At 51.5% G+C, this 19,556-nt stretch overlaps 1 protein-coding gene and 1 pseudogene across 2 annotated transcripts; one reads left to right on the top strand and one right to left on the bottom strand.

The window, feature by feature from the left end:
• Positions 1-88: 88 nt before the first annotated feature.
• Positions 89-19,436, bottom strand: P3H1 (prolyl 3-hydroxylase 1). 2 transcript variants are annotated; one of them, XM_033836780.2, is made up of 15 exons: positions 18,915-19,432; positions 13,831-13,983; positions 12,301-12,490; positions 11,956-12,087; positions 10,971-11,110; positions 6,351-6,440; positions 5,993-6,045; positions 5,698-5,819; positions 3,915-4,042; positions 3,653-3,748; positions 3,072-3,222; positions 1,824-1,941; positions 1,366-1,441; positions 977-1,117; positions 89-562 (listed from the first exon to the last, which is right to left on the bottom strand). In XM_033836780.2, exons 1-15 carry the CDS (start codon positions 19,377-19,379, stop codon positions 407-409), a joined length of 2,211 nt encoding a protein of 736 aa, XP_033692671.1. In that variant the 5' UTR covers positions 19,380-19,432; the 3' UTR covers positions 89-406. The 2 variants fall into 2 exon arrangements, with proteins under 2 accessions (XP_033692671.1, XP_033692679.1); XM_033836788.2 differs by lacking the exon at positions 89-562 and having other exon boundaries at positions 978-1,117; positions 1,366-1,418; positions 18,915-19,436.
• On the top strand, positions 14,673-15,281 carry LOC109550349 (mitochondrial intermembrane space import and assembly protein 40 pseudogene; annotated as a pseudogene).
• Positions 19,437-19,556: the final 120 nt, after the last annotated feature.

The following is a 19,556-nucleotide window of genomic DNA, read 5'->3' as shown; positions in this document are numbered from 1 at the left end:
CCGCCAGGGAAGCCCCTCCAGAGCAATGTTTATCAAGTGAGGCCTCTAGGGCCAACGGGCATATTTCCACTCTGAACAAACCACCGAGTAAAAAACCACGAATCATTTATTCTTTGGTGGTCTACACAGGCACTTAAATACTGTATTGCTGTCACGTGGCTGCCTGTGCAGGCCCCCGGAGTGGCTCTGGGCCTGCGTCCTGAGCCCTTGGTCAGGCCCAGGGGGAGAGGGCCGTCCTGCTATGTCCACTCCAAAAGCGGTAGCACCATGTGGACGGCTATGAGCAGAGTCCCCTCAACTGGGGGGCAGACCTAAGTTCCCCACCGCTCCTCACCCGAGGCTGGCCAGTCCAGGGTGCAGGACAGAGTTCCTCACGTGGGTCTGATCACCGTCCACATGTGAGCTGTCAGAGCTCATCCTTGTGCCCTGACTCACTGCTGGAGACAGACCCCTGTACGGGCTTGGGGGGCCCCTCCTGGGCTTCTTGGGGCTGTTCATGGGGGAGGTCCGTCTCTTCTGGGCTAAAGAGCATCTTCACCAGGTCATCCGCCTGCACCCTGTCCTGCAAGGACAAACCCCTGGCTGTTCAGAGAAGCCTCTGGACCAGGCACTCACCATCTCTCAGGTGCTACTTCCTGGAGAACAAGAAGGCTCTTCTCCAGTGGCCTCCGAGCTCATCCTAATCCCAGCAGGTCCTACTCCTTGGGCAGAGGCAGCAGAGGTGGTACCCAGCGAGGGACCAAGAACCAGGATCACTCCCCATATTGTCCCCACTGCCCCCCACCTGGAGCCCCATTCCCAAGGCAGGAAGAAGGGCCGGGGACCACGGTGACACAGTGCCGAAGCGAGGAGTCTCTCTGGACTCCCAAGCCCAGTGCTTCTCTCACGTCTAAGCATCGGCAATGGGACTGGGGAAGGTGGAAGCAGAACAAGGGCCCTGCCAGGAACAGGTCACAGCAGCGCAAACTGCTCTCACCCGCTCGCTGTGTCGAGCGTCCAAAGTGAACCACAGGGCGATGGCACAGCGCTGCCCTCTGGTGACAGCCTTCACTCCATGTGGGTTTTCTGTGCCCGAAGAGAATCCCACGGCCCTTCCGCACTGGGGCTGTACCTCTGCCTAAAGGGGACGAAGAGGGGGGTACACAGGACAGAGACCATAACCTGCCTTCAGAAGGGACATGGGGTCATTCAGGTCCAGGAGGGGATGGCTCCTCTGCCTGGCTTCCCAAAGACCAGGGCTAAAGAGAACAGGCGACTAGGCAGAGGCCCCCTGGTTTGGGGAGGGGAGTGCTGGCCACCAGGAGGGCCCCCTGCACCTTGAGGTTGTGTCTCCCCTCCCAGGGATGCGGACGAGGGCGCACTCACCGTCACGGTCTTGGCGTCTAGTTCAGTGAAAAAAAAGTTTCCTCCGTCGAAGTCTGCGTTCAGGTAAAGAATGGCACTGGGAAAGGCAGAGAGCACCTCGACACCGACTTCCTCTTCCCGCCCCTCAGACACCCACGGCTCCAGTGCCTTTATCTCCAAGTGCTCCCAACCAGCAGCAGGAGGGGGGGGCCTTCTCTGAAGCCTCACGGACACGACTCCTGACCTTCCCGCCTCCCTACCCTCGCCCCTGAGAATCCACCATGCCCTTCTCTGGGGTGCTTCTGTACCAAGTCTACCTTTCCCTGTCCTACTCTCACACTGCTCTGTAATGATTCCCGTGTTATCTGACTCCCAATCCAGAGGATCCTGGACGCTGGGAGGAGCTGGTCCCAAACACGCATGTGCTGGGGGAGGGGGCAGGGCACAGGGCCCTGGGGGCCTCAGAGCAGAGCTGGCACCTGTAGTCCCGGAAGGTGTAGGCGGGGGGCTCCTTGATGCACACGAGGGCCTCTGCGTTCAGGATGCAGTTGTCCACGTGGACGGGGTGGCTACCGTCCTTCCTCTCGGCCTGTGCCTCTGCGGCCACGGAGACACACGTTAGTACTGGGGCACCTCAGGGGACACTGCAGCTCTCCTGCTGGCATGCGAGGGCAGGGGGGGTCACTGCTGACCAGCTTCCCTTCCTCTGGTTGGATCCACGCTCTCCAAGTCTTTAGACACAGAGCAGCAGGCCTAACCTTAAACCCTTAACCTCGGTGAGTAAAAACAAGGCCTCACCCAGCCCTTCACCGCCTGCCGACTCTTCCTGGCTTCCTGGCTTCCCGCTGCCCAGGCCCCTGGGCCCCCACCTGGAGGCCGGGACACACACAGTTGCGAGTCTGGCACATTCCTTGGGTGTGCCCAGATTTTGATAGAATTCCAAACTTTCTGAGGGAGAGTAAAGCCCTCTAATCTCTGCTGCCCATCAGGGTCATATCGGCACCAGGGGCCACTGAAGGCTCTGGCATGACAGACCCGGCTGTGGGTCACGTGTGGTTCCTGGACACTGGCCGTGCCTCACCCCTCCTAGGGAATGCAAAAGGGAACGTGACAGAGGGAGAGTGAACGATGAACAACCTCCAGCCTGCCCTAACTTGTAAAATAAGTAGTTCTCTCAGAAATTTGGTATTTAACAATTAGTGACAGAGAACTTGCAACGCAGATCATGATTCACCTAAGGACACCCGTATGCCCAGTAACAGCGTTGAGAACCACTGACTTACAGGATGCAAAATACTCTTGAATGCAGCGCTCCGTAATTTGGCTTCTGAGGGCCTCACCAGTCTTACGTGGCTGCCCCCCGTCCCCCCTTGACCTTACGCTCCAGAAGTGGCCACTTTCTTAGTCCCCCAGCTGCCGGCTGCTCGATGCCTCCACTCCTCTGCTCATGCTGCTGCCTCCGGCTCCAACGTCCTCCCGCTGCCCCGTCTACTCCACAACTCCTATTCATCCTGCGCAGCTCTCATCACCTCCTCTGGGAAGCCCTCCCGACTCCCCGGGGAGACTGACTCGAACTTCCTCTGCTGCACTCATCGCAGTGGTTTACGTTGGTTCCCCAGCAGGATGAAAGGGACCATATCCTGCTCTTCTCCGCGTCCTCCGCATCCAGCTGGTGCCGGGGTGGGCAGTGTGTGCTGCACGGGGGCTGCGGGTTGAGGGAGGCCCACCTTCGATCGCGGTGCGGCACACCAGGTGGGAGTAGGAGAAGTAGAGGGGGCTGTCCAGGTGGAAGTAGGACGCCATGACACGCCGCACCTTCTCCGTCACGTTGTAGTACAGGTGAGCGCTCTGCAGAGGAACCTTCCCTTCCTGTCCCAGCTGCCGAGGAGACCAGTGGTCAGCTACGCTGCACGCTCCTCTGCGGGCCAACAGAGACCATAGGGGCGCCAGGCCCCGCTCCTCGTGCCCACCAAGGACCAGTCCCTCTGCTTCCCATCCACGACTCTCTGCCACCGCCCCCTCCCCTCGTCTTCACATTTCTCTTTGAGTAACCTGCTCAGAAGTAGAGCGGTTCTTCAGAAAGCGCTCTCAAGCTTGGGTATCAGTCTTGCTTGCTTGCCTCATTATTACACTAACAGCCACGGTTCAGAAGTCAAGCTCACCCAGCATGGTTCATCCTGCCTCCGTGGCAGCTGGAACGCTGACAGGCGGACACTTTACCTTTCCTACCACCATCTCCAACTCCTCCCCAGAGCCTGCGCGTCCCCCTCCCCCTTCTCCACACTCTAGAACAGAGTACTGACCCTACCTTGAGGGCCTTGAAGACAGTGACGCCATAGAACTTTTCACTGGGAGTGTGCGGGGACGTCTGACCCCGGTAGCCATCTCCTAAAGTTGCTGCTGCCTACGAGGCCCCAAAAACAGGTGGAGTTAGCCAGGCAGCTGAGGGCTCAAGAAGAGGTGGTCGACTGCCCGCAGCAAGGGGCAGGCAATCGTTCAGCACCTAAAAGGCACCTAGTCGGGGGAGGCTGGGCCCTTAGGGAGATGGCATGGTCACCGGGTTCCCTCACATTGGTCAGTCTCTGCAGCTCCCGGCACTCATCCTCAGAGATTACACCATCCATCACCACCCGCTGGGAACCGTTCAAGACTTTGGAGGTCATGGTGAGTCTGATACCGTCATAAAGCAGGGGGCCACCTGCAAAGCAATAACACCGGCTAAATCCAGCAGCAGCTCTGTCCAGACACTCTCCATCAGATATTGCCTTGCTGTAAGGAAGAGAAATTCCAGTTGTTTCCCGTTCACCAGAGAAACCTCCCGTTGGGTCGCTTCCAAAGGTAGGGTGGTCCAGAGGATGGAACTTAGAGCTGACGGGCAGGAGATCCAAGTCCTGGTCCACAGCTGTTGACTCCTGGGCTTTCACGCATTGTTGAGGAAACATCATAAAGACATTCCTAAAACATGAGTTCAGAACCAGAAAGAACTGGGTTTGACTCCTGGATCCTCCACTTACTAGCTGTGTGACCTTGGCAAGTTACTTAACTTCCCTGAGCCTTGTCTCATCTGTAAAACAGCATCTACCTCGTAAGTTTGATGTAACTTAAAAGTTTAGCACGATACTTGGCACCTAGTAAATGCTTAAAAGTTTAGTTACTATCATATCATCATCTATTTAAAATGAGGATCTTACAATCTGCCCAACCCACTTCCCAGGCGATTATGAGAACCAAGAGAAATAACAGGGTGAAAGCTCTCTGAAAACAAAGGAATGCTGGACAAATTCTTTAACATGCTAATCTCATTAAATTAAGCACTTGTTAATTGAAGCAACTGTAGAGTACAGGCCAGCCTTTCTCTCTTCTATTTCTCCTGGTGTCTCCCTGTGCTGGGGACATACCACAGACCCAATTCCACTCCATCTGTTATTTACTGAGGCCTCAGCATGTGCCAAGCACTGTGCTAGAAAAGGCAAGGGATTAACACCTGAAGACAGCACCTGTTCCAACAGTTACACAAACGACCAACACAAGGCAGACCTTGTGAAAGTACAAAGTGCCTTGGAAGTTCAACAGAAACGGGGATGGGGATCCCAACTGGCCTGGAGTTTAAGAAAGGCTCTGTAGGGTGGATCCGAGACGCCTCACGGGGAGAGATGATGGGAAGTGTCTAGGAGGAGGCATAGGCCTGAACAAAGACTTGTGAGCAGAGAGCGGCCCAAGGACAAAGAGAAGGTATAAATGGGGAATGGTAGAACATACGGTTACAGGGGCAGGCAGGGAGGACGGCATCAGAGTCCCTGTGTTTGGAAGACTGGTCTAGCCCCCAGGTGGGAAGGGGCAAGGACAGACTGGAGGAGGAAAGATGAGTGCAGAGAGGAGGGGCTGGGGGCCTGATGCACGCCTGAGGCCATGGGACAAGAAAAGGGTTGGGGAGAGAGAAAGAGAGCAGAGTCCTAACTGGCAGAGGATTGGAGGGGATGGGCAAGGGGGCACCAGAGGAGACCTGAAGATTTTGAGGCTTGGTAACAGGACAAATGATGGCAGCTGGGAGAAAACAGTTTGGGGGTAAGGAGAGAGGACAAGTTGTCTCCTATAAATACTTACTGAAGCAAACTAAACTAGTGTCACTGTGACTCAGGAGTCTTACTTCTTAACCAAAGGCCAATTCTCAGCGCTCTTTACAGGTGGAAGTCCCGTGGGTGAGGGAAGAAGGGCCACGGCGGGGGTGAGCCCTGACCCGTGCCAGCTCGCATCCTGAGGCTGCTCTCTAAGGGGAGCTGCCCAGCTAACATGGGGACCCCCAGCCTTGCTGCCTCCACGACAGCCGAGGTGGCCCCACGCTCGTCCTCTCACCTTCCTGGGTCAGCCTGTTCACGTCCAGCGACTCCTTGGTCTTCTCTTCCACGAGGGTCTCAATCTCCTTCATAAGGTTTCCGATCTCCTGGGAGATGCGGGCGGCTGTTTCCCGTTCTGACCTGTGAGCACAGCCAGTCTGAGGGCTGTATTCCAGCCAGGCTCCCACCCCAGCTTCCCATACTGGACCTGCCCACCCCTTGCCAGGAGTTCACATCTGCCTCTGCCTGGGCTCAGGAAGCCTCAAGTGCTTCATCACACTGATCCAATCATGCAGTTTCTTCAAGGCCCTCACTTCTGTTTCTCTTGCAGTCTCTTGGGAATCACCTCTTCTGGAGTCCATGAATCCTAAAAGCAGAGTAGGAAAAAATGAACAGTGTCGGGTGACCTGCTGAATCTTCCAGGTCTTGATGCACATACTAGGGCCTACAGGGAATCCACCTTCTCACCGGCCTCCTTTCAGGAGATAAAGTGAGAGGTCTCTGGAACTGAGTCACCTGTACCTGGCTGCCCAGAATTCCCCGTCTCTCGTCCACGCAGATCTCCTCTTTGGCTCAACCCCGCAACGGCCCTCTCCCCAGAGGCACACGGTGTACAGCTCAGCCCATCCCTTGCATCCCCGCCCCACTCCGGCTCCCTGCACCCTGGCTCACCGGGTCAACAAAGGGAATTCCAAAAACGTCATAAGCGAAGAAGAGCAGTTCTTTCTCCAGCAGGCTTCGCTGGTGGTACTCCTGGGCACTCTGAGGAAACGCAGTGGGAGGGATGCCCTGGTACGTAGCCCTGCCGCTGACTCTAGTCCGCACTCCCCACCCCTACGTGCCACACTGTTGCCCCCCCGTGCGACCCAAGGCTTCCTCTCCCACTATCACTAGTGTGTCCGTCCCCCCGTTTGGGACAAAACTCTCACGTCTGTGCTCAAGGGTTCCTCTTGCCTGACACAAGCAGCCCCTCTGAGGGTGGCATAGCCAGGCTTCCCTTATAGGGAAACAGCCCCCTTTCCTTCCCCTGCTGTTAATCTCTGAGGCAGAAAACCTGAGGATTCTCAGGAAATACTCTTTAAGGAAGGAAAATTACTCCTTCTTGACTTCCGCAGGAGTTCAACACACAGGGGAAGAAAAACCTAGGTGTTAGGTGACTCCTGCGTTATTCATTTAATCTTTACAGCCACCTTGGAGGTTGATGAGATTATCCTCATTTTACAGACAAAGACACTGAGGTACAGAGGGGATATGCGACTTGTTTGAGGTGACACTATAGGAGATGATAGAGCAGGGACCTACATCCAAGCCTGGGTCTCTCCAATCCTAAAGCCCACGTGCTTTTTCCTATGCCATCTGCCTCCCCTCAGACTTGGAGTGGACGGTATCCCTCCCGGGAGTTGGGCCAGTGCAGGAGCAGCTGGGTCCAGCATCCGGCCATTCCCACACGTGCTCAGTGGTAGGGCTTACCCAGGGCAGGGAAACTAAGTACCTTCCGGGGTCACATCTTTCCCTAGGTGCCCTGCTAGTCTCCCAGCAGCAGAAGAAGGAAGGAAAAGAAAAAGAAGACATCATCAGTTGAAATAAAAGATGAGGGCAATAAGGAAAACTTTGAAGGCGTCAATGAGGCCTATATCACCTCTTGTATTTACCCAAGAGGAAGATGGAAATTTTCTCCTAAGGAGTTTAAACAACTGGCCTCCCTCACCTAGTACTGGACACCAAGCTAGGCATGTGTCATCTCCTTTAACCCTCTCCAGCTGCTCTGTGAACCTGCCAGGGAGCAAGTCCCACTTCTACCATCTACTCATTCAACACTGATGTGCTGAGTATCAGCTATGTGTCAGAACTGTGCCGGCACTGGAATAAATCAGGGAAACAGAGATTCCGGTCACCATGGGCAGCCACAGGCTGCTACGCAAGTTAACTCATTTCCTGGAGCCTAAATGTCCTCATCTCGAAAATGGCAAGAATAGCGCCCACCTCACGGGGTGCCTGTGATGATTAAACGCGATGATGGGTATAAACCACCTAGCTCAGTGCTTGGCCTGGGACAGCGCTCAACAGATGTTAGTTACCTTCTTTCCAGAAGGGCAGTTCTAGTTAGAAATGGTAGACTGACCACTTATTTTCCCTTTCTGCCCCAGACTCACTAATATGACTATAAAGGGTCAGGGGGAGGGATCTTAACCAAGCAGAGACTAGGAGACGTGCCATCTCAAATCCAGACGGTCACCATCTAGCGGCCCAAGAGGACAACGACAAGGTAACCAGTCTCCATATGGGAGGGGGTGGCAAGAGGAGGGTTATTAGAGACTCTCAGGATTGCGGATCCAAGAAGGAAGAGCCTTGGTTTTCTTTTTTTTTTTTTTGCGGTACGTGGGCCTCTCACTGTTGTGGCCTCTCCCGTTGCGGAGCACAGGCTCCGGACGCGCAGGCTCAGCGGCCACGGCTCACGGGCCCAGCCGCTCCGCGGCATGTGGGATCTTCCCGGACCGGGGCACGAACCCGTGTCCCCTGCATCAGCAGGCGGACTCTCAACCACGGTGCCACCAGGGAAGCCCGAGCCTTGGTTTTTAACTTCAGGGTAGGTTGATGACCCCACCTCACTGGGTTGTTATGAGAATCAAACGAAAGAAAAGCTATGAAAAATTTTTGTAAACTATAAAATGCCACGCACATTTGAAGGGTGCTTATTTTCCACAGTAAGCGCCACACAACCAGAAGGGGAGGTCTGTTACTGCCGCATCATCCACCTGCTTTTCCCAGTGAACAGAGGAAAAATGAGCCACCCTGGGCTGGAGTGCGGGCAGGGCAGGAGGCTGTGAGGGCGGAATCCTGCTACCTGCGTGCCCTGCGGCCAGCGCCGTGCACGTGTCTCCCAGGCTGGGAATGTGGTGCCTAATTAGACACTGAGAGGAGGGAGGCAGGAACCCCCTGGGCCACCGCCAGTCCCACCTCTCCCCTCCTCCCGCCCCCCACCTCACTCAGGCCTCGGTGGCTCTCTCTGCACCGTGACGGCCTCCGGCACCTCCTATTCTGAGCCCTGCCCCATCACATCACATCAGGCTGCTTAAAACCCTCTGACGGCTCACCATTGCCTGCCTCACACAGTAGGGTCCAAGGTCCTGGAGAGGCACTCAAGACTCCTCAAAAATCTGACCCTCCCGGGCCTCATTGCCTGCAACTCCCCAGCACCATCTTCCGTTCACATGGGACTGTTGTCCAGGTGGTTTGCACATGCTGCTCTCCATCTAAAAGGCCCTTCTCTGACTCACTCACCTACTGAAGGCTTTTAAAACCAATTGTCAACACCACTGCCTCTGGTGAAGCCTTCCCGGACCCGCCAGTTGCTTACTTTTCCTCCGTGCTCCCACTCTAGCTCGCGGACCCCTCTACTATGATATTCACCACAGCATTTTACAAATCTCGGATTGTACACCTTTCCAGGGCGGTTTTAGATGGCATTCAAAAAGACATGAAAGTAGTACAAATGTAGCTAAAAGAAACCCCCGGAGTATCGATAGACATACATAGAAATGTTCAGTCCTCCCCCACCTAGCCCCTGACCCACAGGCCCATGCCTGGGGGTGGGGGGGTTAATCCTGATGAACAGTTTCTTACCAATCTGTGCAGAAAGTTAAAAAACTTCAAAATATATATGTACTACCAAAAAATGTAAATAGGATACCACTACAGTTCTATGTCTTCTTTTTCTTTAGCTAAAATTACATCATGGAGACAATTTCATATTGGTACGTAGGAATCCACTCAAGCAACATAATGCTTATCTTGTACGTCATTGAATGAACGTGCCAATTTTATTTAACCAGTTCCCCAAATTGATAGCATTGAGCTTGTTTCCAGTTTTTTGCTTTTAGCGGCGGACTTCTGATGCACATCTGTGCACGTTTACCTTTGCACGTTTGTGTAGTACAGCCAAGGGTGAATCCCCGGCAGTCAGATCTCTGGGTACATGAACAGTACAGTTTGCAGCCCTACCAACAGCCCAGGGGTGTGCCTGCTTTCTCACCCCCTACATGTGTCCAATAGACTTGTTGCATACACAACTGAGGGGCCTCTAGAGTAACTGTAGCTATCTAACTTTTTTTTTTTCTTTGACAAAAGGAAAAACTGATCCAAAGTTACAGCTATTTTTACAGACTGTAAGATTGGGTTTTGGAGAGGCCAGCAGGACACAAGTGATTGAGGGCCACAGTGACAAGCCACCCCATCTCAGGAGGTGGCTGAAGTTAGAGGTAAGAAAACCCACCACCTGCTACTTATGTACCATCAGCAAGACCCCTGTGATGCTACCTGTCCACACAACACTTTGTACAGCACCTGTCGGCTCACTATCTCATTTGACCCTCACACTTGCCGTGTTGAAGACAGAGAAGAACCATAATCCTATTTTACAGAAGGAGAAAATGAGACTCAGAAGGGCAGTGCAGCACGACTAAGATCCCACATGATGTGTCAAAAATCACATGGCTAGTAAGTAGAGGAGCCAGGACTTGAGTCCAGATTAGTGACTTCAAATCCACCTCATTGTTCTGGGCTCAAGAAGGAGAGGATCTAGGGCCTGTGCAAGGCATATGTACAAATATCGAGGTTCGCAGTATTGAACTTCATTAAGTTAAAAACAGAGAACTTTTCCTGTTTTTAATACAAAAATGATACCCATTCACTGCAGGGAATTTAGAAAATATAAAGGAGCAAAACACAAAAATCACCCGTAATTCCAGAAATAGCCATTGTGAAGTGAACAGCACAAAGTGCAGTCCCCCCGGCAGTGCAGGCGTGGGTCTGCTTCCACTTCAGTGCCTTTCGTTTTAGTCTTTCTATTACATAGATTTTTCTCCTTGTTTGGGAGTGAGATGGGTATAATGCTGAAACAGGGAGAGACAGAACAATGGCAGAAAGAAGCGGGGGCGGGGAAGAAAACCGAGGCAGAAAAGAGGTGAGTGAAAAAAAAATTTAGCATGAAGTAGAAAATGATATATCTTGGCCAAGTCAAGTCTCAAAGTGGAGGTGCTGAGAAAGGGAAAGAACATGGCTGCTTTGCAGTTCTGCTTTTCCCTGCCGACTCGGAGCACAGACTTCGGGGCCCAGATTGTGCTAATTAAGGTACTGGCTTATTCCCCGCTTTCTGTGCACTCACACCCACCCAGGCAACCTGCCCCCACCCCTCACTGCCCGAGCAGCCCCGGCTCCTCCTCCTCTACCCCACTCTCTGCTTTCTGGTCTGGGTTCAGCTGGCAGCCACCCAAAGTAATGCAAGTCTCTCACCTCACGGGGGCCGATGGATCTGGCTTGCTCTTCTCCAAGCATGGCTGTGTAGTAGGCCAGATTCTGGCTCATCACCTCTTCATTGGGGAAGAAGAGGAGATAGGTCTTGGCGCATTCAATGGCCTGTGTGTAATTCCCAACTGCAAAGGGGAAAAAATGGCTGAGAAGAAAGCATCGAATCCTGGGTACCATGAACCGCCCAGTGTTCAGTCTCAGCACAGCTCGAGGCAATGATGACACGGCAAGGTGGCACCAGCTACATAACACGACTGCCTGATTTGCGGGAGAAGTTGCAGAATAAATGATAGAATATACGATTGATTTTTAAGGTGCTCAGTGCCTGCAAGTAATTCAAACATTGGCCCTAATATTCCCAATCAGTAGACCAATTTCAGGAATATTCCCCTGTCTTCCTACCTTTTCTTCCCTATGGATTTTCAGAAGAGAAGGGAAGATTCCAATAGCAGATTGTCTCTTTTGCAGAGTTCTTGCTGATATGTGTTGGTCTCCTCAACCATAAAAGTGTATATTCTTGAATATGCTGTGGTGCTTAGCACACAGTGGGGACTCAGTAAAGACCGGCCGACTTGTTGCTTTTCTGGATACTGACAGCCCCCTCACCCCACCCCAGAGCATCAGTGCTACATGAGGGAGAAGGGCGGGGAAATGCCCTGTGAGCTGGTTTAAATGGAAGCACACCCTTGCCTTTACTATAACTTAACTCAGGTGCAAAATGAGATTATAAATGTTATAGAGGGGACCAGAGGGTGAGGCCCTAGAGTCTCCCTCCCCCAGCTTCTCAGGCTGCTGGTACTGCTTCTTGGAAGGTGGCTTGTAACAGGGTATTCAGGGATCGCCTGGCATGGTGCCTGCCAGAGCCCAAGAGAGAAACCAAACAGCCTGAAGAAGCACAGTGGCCATAATCCCTGCCTTCCTTGCTTTTGGCTTAGTGAAAAGCAGCTGAGAAAGAGAAGGGAGGCCTTACTGTTGTAGTAGGCAAACTGCAGATAATTATAATGCGATGGGAGGAAGTCTTCAAAGGGCTTCTCTCGACTTGGGTGGGAAGCAAGCTCGGTGACACAGTTCTGCTTACAGCTGAGGACCTGGATGTAATGGTCTGAAAGGAATCGAGGAGAGGGAAGAAACATAAGGTCAATTTCCAGGATTCAAATGCTGCTTAAGATGAACAAATTCAAGTGGAAGCAATTTTCAGTCAGATTCCCGGATTTAAGAGATTCAGGAATGAGGCTGAAGATGCTGTGTCTGCAGAATCACGTTGCTGCCCTCAGAACCCAGAGGCCTGGCCGAGGGCTGGGTTTGGGGCCCGCACCTGTGATGGCCTGGAAGAGGTCGGCGTTGTATTCCAGGTAGTTGTATCCGTCGTAGTCGTAGGGCCCTTCACAGAGGGCACGGCACTCCTCGTCTGCCGCGAAGTACTCCCGCAGCGCCGTCTCCAGGTGGGGCACGGCTTCCTGCAGCTGCTCCTCGGAGTAGAGGCGCACTCCCAGCCGAAACTCATGCTACTGGGAGGAAGGGGTACTCAGATGCAGGGCAGACTGCAGACAGCCCTCCCTCCTTGCCCACGGCCACCTCCACGGGCATCCCCGTAGCCCTCTCAGGTTACGGATGGAAAGGGTGGCTGCTACACAAAGAAAGCCTGCTGGAAATGGTCTTTACTTAGTCAGTCTTTACATCTGACTTTCTTTTGAAATTTGAAAACATTTAACTCAATCTACTTGAAAGATATATGGGAATTCACTGTCATTTTCTTGCACTTTTTTTTTGTGGGGCTGCAAGGTTTCAAAATAAAAATTTAATAAAAGAAATTTTAACTCTGAGCTATCAGAATGTGGTTTGAGGTGATGAAAGCAATCTTTCTAGCAGTAAGGACGGATTTGGGCTGCTGCAGCTGATTACAGACTTTGCTTCTGCTCTCTGTGGGACATGGCTCCCTTCTTGCGGACAATAACCATTTTCATTTGTCACAGAATCACTAAAAAAGAAAAAAAAATCCAAACTGTGTAGAGTTGTATAATGTACTAGATGTACACAGTTTACTTTTAAAAGTCATTTTGATGTTGTTTCTAATATGCCTATTTCTAAACTACAACATATGCCCTTTATGAAAATGCTATATCGGGATTTCCCTGGTGGTCCAGTGGCTAAGGCTCTGTGCTCCCAATGCAGGGGGCCCAGGTTCAATCCCTGGTCAGGGAACTAGATCCCACCTGTGGCAACTAAAGATCCCGTGTGCTGCAACGAAGATTCCCCGCAGGCCACAACTAAGACCCGGCGCAGCCAAATAAATAAATATTTTTTAAAAATGCTATGTCATCACAGACAATACCTCTTATGGGACACAGACTTTTCCTGCTAAATAAATAGAATAAGAACATTGAGGAATACTGTACCACTCACTGTAGTGAAAAGAAAAAACCTACATGACCAAAAAAATTTGACAAGTAAATGAATACGATGTGTGCGTAAGAAGGATTGTCATGCAGCCACTAAAAATTGTGTTTTCAAAGAAAATTTGAAGACATGAGAAAAGACGCATCAGCATCATATGTCAGTTCAAAAGGGATGATGAAAAATACATACACAATATGACGCCAAATTAGGTTTAAAAATTAGAAATACTGAAGACTTAAAAAATAGGCCAAAATATCAACTACTGGTTTTCTGAAGGTGGCACTATTATAGATGATTACTTTCTGTTTTTTGCGTATTTGCATTTTTCTAATGTTGTACAATGAACATACATTACTTCTGTAATCAGAAAGCAACCCTAGTGAATGTCACTATAAACAGAAAGAGCGAGAGAAAGGGATAGCGTGTCTTGTTTGTTTTTTGTTTTCACCATGTGGGGTTTGGCCTCAAGATCCTTGAAGTCGGCTTCCTTCACCCCAGACATGGTTTGGTAATAGTCCAGGTTCTGACGCATCTCCATGTGCTCAGGATTGCCCACGAAGAAGGTGTGAGCTGCTGCTACGGCTTTCTCCAACTTGTTTATCTAAGGGTGAAGAACAAGAACATGGTTGCCACATCCAAACCTTGATGGTTTGCGTCCAAATGTGCAGTTCACAGTAAACAGGAAATCCCCGCCTCCCCGAGCCTTCCACTCAGTGTGCCTCAGCCCCTGCCAAGCCCAGAAAACACACCTATTGCAGGAACTACATACCAGAGATTAGAAGCGCGGGGCCCTGGGCAGGTTTTCAGCTATTTCCCAAATCAGCATTAGAGATTCCTCAAATTACAGGAGGCAATGCTTCAGAAGTGTAAACATTCTATTCTAAAACAAAGGTGGTATTGTAGGGGGAATGCTATGGAAGACTGACTGCCTAAATAATATACTCTTGAGCCTTGGATGAGGCGACTAAGCTGAAGAAAGTCTAAGGAGTCAAGGATTAAGGGGTAGGGGAGAAACAGCAGTTAACAATTAGACCATGCCAAAGAAGCTGCCTGGGGTGGGGGGAATATATATAATGTATGTATATATATATATAAAATGTATATATAATGTATATATATATATATTTTTTTTCCTCTGCGTACGTGTTTTTGACACATTCAGGGAAAAGGTGGGTGGCTGAAAAGTCTTAAGATCCTATACAAAATCCAGACATGGCATCTTCTGACTTTTCAAAGCCCAGGGCTCATGAGGTTAAAATAAGTGGCTATACAGAAATCTGAGGGGGGAAAATGCGCTACAGGTCACAATCATGCCCATAGCAATGGACTCCAGCATATCAAAATTATACAGCTTCATATGTAGAATCCAAAATAAATCACTAGGTGGGTCTGCGCGGGTCTCCAAGCCGCCTGCCTGGCAGCGGAGAGGTCACAGCGTGAGGCCGCCGCCACAGTCGCCGCGAGGTCGGAGTGCTGGGCTGCACTGTGGCCTACTGCCGGCAGGAAGGGAAGGATCGAATCATATTTGTGACCAAAGAAGACCATGAAACTCCAAGCAACGCGGGGCTGGTGGCCGACGACCCCAATGATCTGTAAGAGGAGCACTGACGGATCCTGCCCAATGGAGACCTCAGCTGTAACTGCCCGTGCCTTGGGGGCATGGCCAGCGGCCTGTGTGGGGAACAGTTCAAGGCGGCCTTTTCCTGCTTCCACTGCAGCACAGAGGATGTCAAGGGGTCGGACTGTGTAGACCAGTTCCAGGCCATGCAGGAGTGCATGCAGAAGTATCCGGACCTCTATCCCCAGGAGGAGGACGAGGAGGAGAAGCCAGCAGATGGATTAGAGGAATCGGCTGCTTCTGAGGTCGCCGCGACCAAAGAACAGAAGGGGTCCAGCTAACGCCTGCTAACGCCCCAGGCCTGGGGCGCTGGGCTCCAGCCTCCTTCAGAGTGTATGAACCTCTCCAAGGAGGTGTCTCTCCCTCTGTTGTTCTGTGCGTGTAATGTACAAAATAACGTATTGTGCTGATCGGGGGCTTGGCCCCTTGACATGTACACTGAAAAATGGGTTGTGTGTATGTGTATCTCACATGAACCTAACAGCAAATGTAGCTGCCACTTCTGAATTCTCTTCTCAGATTGTCCTGAATGTTGCCACTTTGAAATAACGTGCTGAATAATCTCAGCAACCAAAAATCATTATCTGAGAGTGTCTCTTGTGAGCGAGCTGATTTATTCTGATTCATTGTATCCCTTTTAGTAGATTTTATACCCAGTTGGAAAGTGAAATAGAAACAAAACATCTTCCTTTAAAAATACTGGAGCGGGGCTTCCCTGGTGGCGCAGTGGTTGAGAGCCTGCCTGCCGATGCAGGGGACACGGGTTCGTGCCCCGGTCCGGGAAGATCCCACATGCCGCGGAGCGGCTGGGCCCGTGAGCCATGGCCGCTGAGCCTGCGCATCCGGAGCCTGTGCTCCGCAACAGGAGAGGCCACAACAGTGAGAGGCACGCGTACTGCAAAAAAAAAAAAAAAAAAAAAAAAAAAATGCTGGGGCAGGGCCATTCCTTGTAGAAGAGGCAAGATGATCAGCCCTTGAGTATCTGACGAAGCGCTATGCTCCATTTCTGATATATTTTGGTTTCCAGTTTGCACTGAGCTCCAGGTTTTCTACGTTTGGAAAACAGAGCTTTGGACCCTCTGAGTGACTCCCTTTGTAAGTGAAGAGAAAGGCTGTTTTTTTCTGTTCTTGTTATTCCAAAAGCCCTGGTTTGGGGTCTGTGTTCACACTGGCTCTGTCTCAGCCTGTTCAGATGCAATGTTCTTGAGAGGTGGGGACCTAATCATTACCAAAGTAGCACCCGAGAGAGGAAACGGTATCAATTAAAAGGAAAACATGATTTTTACCTGAAAAAAAAAAATCACTGATGATCTAATGATTAATTACATGGGTTGTGGTGTCAGACTGGTGACAAAGGTAGGTTTAATTATTCACTTGTTGGGGCTTTAGGCAAGTTAAAGTTTACTCTCTAAACTCAGTTCTCTAATCGGTTATCTGAAGATAGCACTCACTACCTCACAGGATTGCTGGGGAAGTTAAATGAGAGGATATATATCCAGCTTCTAACGCATGGTTCTGGGCACATATTAAGTGCTTAATAAATGTTAGCTCGGGCTTCCCTGGTGGCGCAGTGGTTGAGAATCTGCCTGCCAATGCAGGGGACACGGGTTCAAGCCCTGGTCTGGGAAGATCCCACATGCCGTGGAGCAACTAGGCCCTTGAGCCACAACTACTGAGCCTGCGCGTCTGGAGCCTGTGCTCTGCAACAAGAGAGGCCGCGATAGTGAGAGGCCCGCTGCGCGATGAAGAGTGGCCCCCGCTCGCCGCAACTAGAGAAAGCCCTCGCACAGAAACAAAGACCCAACACAGCCAAATAAATAAATAAATAAATAGCGTCCCCTTTACAAAAATAAAATAAAATGTTAGCTCAATAAATGTAAATCCTAGCACATTAGTAATATGCTAAGAAAAATATTTTTTCTTTTCTGATCATCAGTACTAGTAAATGCACACTAAACAAGAAGTCAGCCCTGGCTGTGACCCCCAAATAGCTAGGTGACCCACGGTCAACAGTTGCCATCTCTGTACCTCAGTTGCCTTAATTATAAAATTAGAAATTCTCTCAAGTCTGTCCCTTTTATGGATTGATTCTCTCTCCCATATCTTTCAGGACTGCTCTTGCCTTTCTCTGTTCTCCATCTCCACACCCCTCACCCCACCCCCCAGCCCTTCTTTACCCTCTAAGCACGAAGCACCTCATTTCTTTCTCTTATGTGGACAACTGAAGTCATCTCCTAATGGTTCACCCTGCCACCACTTTCTCCTTCTCCCAAGGCCTACGTCACATGGCTTCCAGAAGTAGCATTCTACAGCCCAGTTCTGACGATGGCTCCTTGAAGCCTGCAGAATTCTCTTCCCAGTCTGGCCCCACTCTATCGTGAATGGCCGTCCTTCCTCTCCTCTAACAATATTTGAGATCAGCTTCAAATGTCACCTCTTCTTTCAAGTCTAACTTCTCTGACACAAAGCTAGATTCCTCCTCCTTTGTGTTCCCACAGTTGGATGTACATACCCTTTCAGTAGCCCTTACTACTAAAGTGACTCTTAACAGCAAAGCAAGGTAACACAAAAAAATATAAAGTGAAGCATTTTAATTACCTGTACAAGAACTGGGATGTAGTAAGTATTCAGTAAATGTCAAAGAATTTTAAAAAGTGCTGTTAAGTGACATGACCAAAGACATAGCCCAATTATTTTGGTTTCAAGTCCAGCACTCTTCTGGGAAACTAGGAGGAATGGACCAGAACTGTGTAAGCATAATGCTTGTGGAAAGGTGGAAATTTGAGGTCCCCGAGATTTTCTAAGTCTCTCTTTAGGTTGAATTGAAGGTCTGTTAAACTATAGATATAATAGATACCCGGCACAGCTCCTTCTTCCTTTTTTTTTTAAATTAATTAACTAATTAATTTTTGGCTGCGTTGGGTCTTCATTGCTGCGCACGGGCTTTCTCTAGTTGCAGCTAGCGGGGGCTACTGTTCGTTGCAGTGTGCAGGCTTCTCATTGTGGTGGCTTCTCTTGTTGCGGAGCACGGGCTCTAGGCACGCAGTCTTCAGTAGTTGTGGCATGCAGGCTCAGTAGTTGTGGTGCACGGGCTTAGTTGCTCCGCGGCATGTGGGATCTTCCCGGACCAGGGAACGAACCCATGTCCCCTGCATTGGCAGGCAGATTCTTAACCACTGCACCACCAGGGAAGTCCCTCCTTCTTCCTTTTTTCCCCAACAAAATGGGCTAATAACAGCACTTACTTTACAGGATATTGCCAGAATCTGGGCAAATGAATTAATAAACGTAAAGTACTTAATAGTGCCTGAAAGTATGTGTTGGCTCTCATTATCATCATAAATCAGAAGCACTCCAAATCTATGTATACACTTGGACTTAAGGCACTCTGGAATTCCTAAAAGTACTCATTTTCTTTGGAAACCTGACGACCAGCCAGAGGGTCCCTTACAGGGAGGGGCCAGACAGCCTCTACTGGCGACGTGGCAACCTCATGTCCTGAAAGAAAGCTGTTGCACTCGGGCAGCAGGAAAAGCATCACTGAAGAGCGAACCGGAAGGAAGATACTGTAGAAAGGTCTTAGCTTCTCACTCGGTAACTTACAACAAAATTAGGATCAGAGACCCAAGCTGTCGCTGTAGTTCCCTCTAAGAGGCCTCTCGGGGAACACAAGACCAAGTTTTGCTTGGTCTGTGCCTTAACCCCGGCTGGATCTTTGCGGTCACCATCTGCCTATGCGAACCGGAGAGCCTGGTCTCCCGGCAGGGTCTCTGCTCTCCCTGGATCCGGGAAGAGCTCCCTGGCCAAGACGCCACTTTCCCTCTCCGCGAGCACTTCCCTGGCCCCCCAAGTTCCCCCGGGGCAACCACACCCAGAAGGACCCCGGCCGCCCCGGGGCCCAGGCAGATCTGCACCTTGAAGTAGGCGACCTGTAGGTAGTTGTATGGGCTCCGCTTGCTGAACTCCAATTCCAGCTCCTCGCTGAGCGAGTGGGCGGCCGACGGCCCGAGGCAGCGGCGCAGGCAAGCGGCGCGGCGCAGCAAGCCCCCGAAGAAGCGTAGGTCGTGCAGGGCGGCGGCGCCCGAGGCCTGCGCCAGGCTGGGGGGCGAGTCCGGGTCCAGCTCCCACGGGAGGTCGGCGGCACACCGGGTGCGGCAGCGCAGGCGAAGGGCGCGCAGGGCGGCCCGCGAACGCAACGCCCGCTCCATGCTCAGAACCACCCCGGCCCAGTCACCGCGAGCATAGGCCGCGGTCCCCTCCGCGAAGAGCAGATCAGGCGCCGTCATGTCCCATTCCACCTCGGACTCCGCCTCGGCCCGGCAGGCAGAGGTGGCGACCGCCAGCAATGTGGTCAGCAGCCTCAACGAGCGCGCCGCCATGGCCGCTCAGACCTAACGGGACCGCTGGTCACCGGCCAGGGAGGCCAGGGAAGCCCGAGTCCCACCCCCGGGAATCCCCGCCCCAGAGTGAAGCCCCCCACCCCGAGTGAAGCCCCGCCTCCCAAACCCGGCAGCGCACGCCCACGAGGCTGCACCGCCTCTTTGGCCTTCCCCCAG

The sequence above is a fragment of the Tursiops truncatus genome, chromosome 1 (genome assembly GCF_011762595.2).
Source record: "Tursiops truncatus isolate mTurTru1 chromosome 1, mTurTru1.mat.Y, whole genome shotgun sequence".
NCBI classification, from domain to species: Eukaryota; Metazoa; Chordata; class Mammalia; order Artiodactyla; family Delphinidae; genus Tursiops; species Tursiops truncatus.
The sequence above is the reverse complement of the archived record's forward strand: the minus strand, read 5'-3'. Positions and strand labels throughout refer to the sequence as shown.

Coding starts and splice junctions, on each gene's coding strand:
- P3H1 (XM_033836780.2), bottom strand. CDS start 19,379: ATGGCGGCGCGCTCGTTGAGGCTGCTGACCACATTGCTGGCGGTCGCC. Junction 11,111..11,955: donor GCAGTTTGCCTACTACAACA/GTAAGGCCTCCC, acceptor TCCCCTTTGCAG/TTGGGAATTACACACAGGCC. Junction 4,043..5,697: donor GAACAGGCTGACCCAGGAAG/GTGAGAGGACGA, acceptor ATTGCTTTGCAG/GTGGCCCCCTGCTTTATGAC.